General features: G+C 59.4%; 1 protein-coding gene across 1 annotated transcript in view; it reads left to right on the top strand.

The window, feature by feature from the left end:
- Positions 1–1,436: 1,436 nt before the first annotated feature.
- The window catches only part of PYCR3 (pyrroline-5-carboxylate reductase 3), a 2,453-nt gene continuing 351 nt past the window's right edge, over positions 1,437–3,538 (top strand). Inside the window, exons 1-6 of the mRNA XM_025047598.1 lie at positions 1,437–1,440; positions 1,522–1,649; positions 2,172–2,351; positions 2,634–2,846; positions 3,094–3,186; positions 3,389–3,532. Coding sequence (XP_024903366.1) covers positions 1,437–1,440; positions 1,522–1,649; positions 2,172–2,351; positions 2,634–2,846; positions 3,094–3,186; positions 3,389–3,532 — 762 coding nt within the window. The remainder of the gene's footprint in view (positions 1,441–1,521; positions 1,650–2,171; positions 2,352–2,633; positions 2,847–3,093; positions 3,187–3,388; positions 3,533–3,538) is intronic.

Raw genomic sequence — 3,538 nt, 5'->3', positions numbered from 1 at the left:
CCCGCAAGGATGGAATCCCGCAGTCCCGGGGGGAGGGAGGAGCCAGGGCAGCCTGGGGCGTGCGCCCAGGGGTCCCAGAGTGGAGCGAGGCCGGGCGAGCGTGGGCCAGGGCCGACCCTGCCCCGGGACTCACTTCACCCGGAGAGCACGGCAGGAAGGGACGTGCGCGGGGAGACTTAGAGCCGGTGCCCCACAGCAGTCGCAAGTGGTCGTAGAGTTCTTGAGATGTGGCTGGTCCGATTTGAGAAGTGCTTTGAGTGTATAGAATAACATGTACACCGGATTTGGAAGATTTAGAATTATAAAGGAAAAGTAACATCTTTTAGTAGTTTTTAATATTGATTATGCATTGAACGGATAGTATTTTGGCTATATTGGATTAAATAAAATGTAATACATTTAGCTTCACCTGTTTCTTCCTGTTTCGTGTGACTACTAGGAAATGTAGTTCACACAGTGCTTGGCACAGCTCTCCCTTAGAGCCTGGGATCTCATGCCAACTCTCTGTCCTTTGTCTGGTTGCTTGCCTTCGGAGGCTTTTTTCTATTCGTATGCCAACTCCACTCCTGGCGGCATGGTACAGGATTTCTAAACCTCAGCACTAAGGACATTTGGGGCCGGATATTCCATCCTTTACATCGTAAGAGTTTTTAGCGGCTTCCCTGGCCTCTCCCCACTAGATGTCAGTAGCACCTACCAATTGTGACAGCCAAAAAAAAGTCTCCAGACACTGCCTGAGTCACGTGCGGGGCGTGGGGATCTTCTCCAGTTGAGAACCATTGGTTTCCAGCAGGGGATGACAACGCTGGCTTGATCCTACTCCATGGAATTTAGAAACCTTTACGTGTAGGTATCGGGCTGGTTTTCTGCCTTCAGCCAGATATCGAAGTCCAGAGGGGTTAAAGTCACAAAAAGTTGACTGCAAGTCTCAGGTGTCTTAAAACCCTGTAACGCACAGCACTATCGCCGTCCAGCTTCAGCGTCGAGTGCAGTGCGTGTCTGTGTGATACACAGTGGGTATACATCACTGCCACGGTTAATCAGTTCTGGGTTCAGGTTTGGGGTGTACTTCTGCCTTCCCGTTAGGCGTTACAGAAGTCTGACCTCCCCAGCCCCGTGCTCCACAAACAGATGATTGCTACCAAATGGGCACTTATCCTCAGCTTTGATGTCCCAGCATAGATGCACCCCCTCCCAGGGAAGCTCGGCCCCCTTTGGGCCTCCCTATCCCCCTGTTCCCCCCAGCCTTTCTGTTCCCAGAGGCAGAGGGCCCTGGGATCTGCATCCCCACAAGACAAGGCAGGCTTCTGGCCCCTGCATTGAGCAGGGCCTCTGGATTCAGCAGCAGCGGCAGCAGGCAGTGGCAGTGACTACTGATTAGAACTGAATGGATCTGATTGCCTGGTCTGGGCTGCATCAGGCACCCCTGCGAGCACATGGGTTTGTGGAGAGCCTCAGGCCAGCCAAGGGCCAGAGGGTCCAGGTGAGGCCGATCCTGAGAGAGCTTTCAGTAAAGGGCAGGCCAGGCCGGCTCCTCCTCTCCTTCCTCCCTCCTCACTGACCCCAGGTCTTGCCTTTCTCCAGGAAAAGTGGAAGCCCAGCATGTGCTGGCCAGTGCGCCAACTGACAGGAACCTCTGCCATTTCCGGGTGAGCCGGGGCCCAACTCCTTTGAGTTGAGGCTGCCCCCCAGGGGCCCAGGGTGGCTCTTGGCTCCTGTCTCTCTGAGATACTTCTTGGGGCCAGAGAAGTGCTGCTTATGTAGCTAAAGTTTTGAGACTGTGCTGGGGAAAGGGAGGTCAAAGGCTAGACGGAAAGTCAAGGTTCTGGAGGGCCAGGGCAGAGTAAAGGTGTGTGCACGAGTGTGCACGTGTGTGTATGCATGTGCATGCATGTATGTGTATGTTGGGATGGGCAGGGATGGCCATGGGTACTTACTGGGGTCAGAGGGCCCACGTTGGTGCTAACGTCAGGGGGTCCGTTGGGCTCAGGGTTGGTCCTGAGCAAGAGCGCGTGGTCTGGGTGAGTCCTGGGCTGCATGAGTCAGGAGTTGGGGTGGCACAGGAGAGATGCACGGAGACCCATGGGGAGGCAGGTGGGCTCCAGCTGGAAGAGCTGCGGTCTGGAAAGACGCCCACTTACCCCGTCCCGGCCCTGGTGTTCCTGGTGCAGGCTCTGGGCTGCAAGACCACTCATTCCAACCAGGAGGTGCTGCAGACCTGCTCACTTGTCTTCTTTGCCACCAAGCCCCACATCCTGCCAGCCGTCTTGGCAGAGGTGGCCCCTGTGGTCACCTCTGAGCACATCTTGGTGTCTGTGGCTGCTGGGGTCTCTCTGAGCACCCTGGAGGAGGTAAGTGGCCTGTGAGGATGAGGCTGTGACCCCAGAGTGGGCTCTGCTGGCCAGACTCACCTTCCCAGCCCTCGCCATCCGAAACTGGCCCCAGGATGGGTGGGACAGGTGGCAGACAGCCTCTCGGCCAGCCTGCAGAGATGGCCAGGTGGCTAAGGGACTAGGGTTAGGTTTCCTCTTGGTCCCGTACCTGGGAAGCTGGGGAGGGGGCCTGACTTGGGTGCGCACCTGCCTGGCAGGGTTGACCCACAAGTTCCTTGACTCCAGCCTCCTTCTGGCCAGCTGCTGCCCCCTACCGCACGGGTGCTGCGGGTCTCACCCAACCTACCCTGCGTGGTCCATGAGGGAGCCATGGTGATGGCACGGGGCCGCCATGCCGGGAGCAGCGAGGCTGAGTTCCTGCAGACTTTGCTGGAGGCCTGCGGGCAGTGTGAGGAGGTGCCTGAGGCCCAAGTGGACATCCACACTGGCCTCAGCGGCAGCGGTGTGGCCTTCGTAAGTGTTGTCTAGTCCCTGCCCCCACGGGCTGTCCCTCTGCAAAGCAGGGCTTTCCCGAGTCCCTGTGACTGCCCTGTCCTCAGGCCCAGCTGCCCGCGAGCTCTGCCTTCCTGGGCCCAGGCCTCAGCCTGGGTGCTGCGCTGGTGGTTGGTGCTCTGGGCCCTATTCCTGAAGGTCCTGAGCCTTCTCAAGGCTGGGTGCTGTGTGCAGGGGAGTGCCGGCGCTGACACCACTGCCCCCACAGGTGTGCACCTTCTCCGAGGCCCTGGCCGAGGGTGCCATCAAGATGGGCATGCCCAGCGGCCTGGCCCACCGCATTGCTGCTCAGACCCTGCTGGTGAGTGATGGCGGCCGCAGGGGAGCATGTGGAAGGGGATGGGCCTGCGTGCCTCCTGGGAGCAGTGGGAAGGGAGACAGTGGGCCCAAGAAGCCCAGGCCGAGATCAGGGGACGCATGATGACAGGACAGAGTGGGGCTGAGCTGGAGAAGGGGACCCCCCGCCTCTCCCAAGTCACTGGCTCCCAACGCCCCCTTCCCAGGGGACGGCCAAGATGCTGCTGCAGAAGGGACAGCACCCAGCCCAGCTGCGGACAGACGTGTGCACGCCGAGTGGCACCACCATCTACGGGCTCCACGCCCTGGAGCAGGGCGGGCTTCGGGCAGCCACCATGAGCGCCGTGGAGGCCGCC

Source organism: Pteropus alecto, unplaced genomic scaffold, assembly GCF_000325575.1.
Source record: "Pteropus alecto unplaced genomic scaffold, ASM32557v1 scaffold105, whole genome shotgun sequence".
NCBI lineage: Eukaryota > Metazoa > Chordata > Mammalia > Chiroptera > Pteropodidae > Pteropus > Pteropus alecto.
The sequence above is the reverse complement of the archived record's forward strand: the minus strand, read 5'-3'. Positions and strand labels throughout refer to the sequence as shown.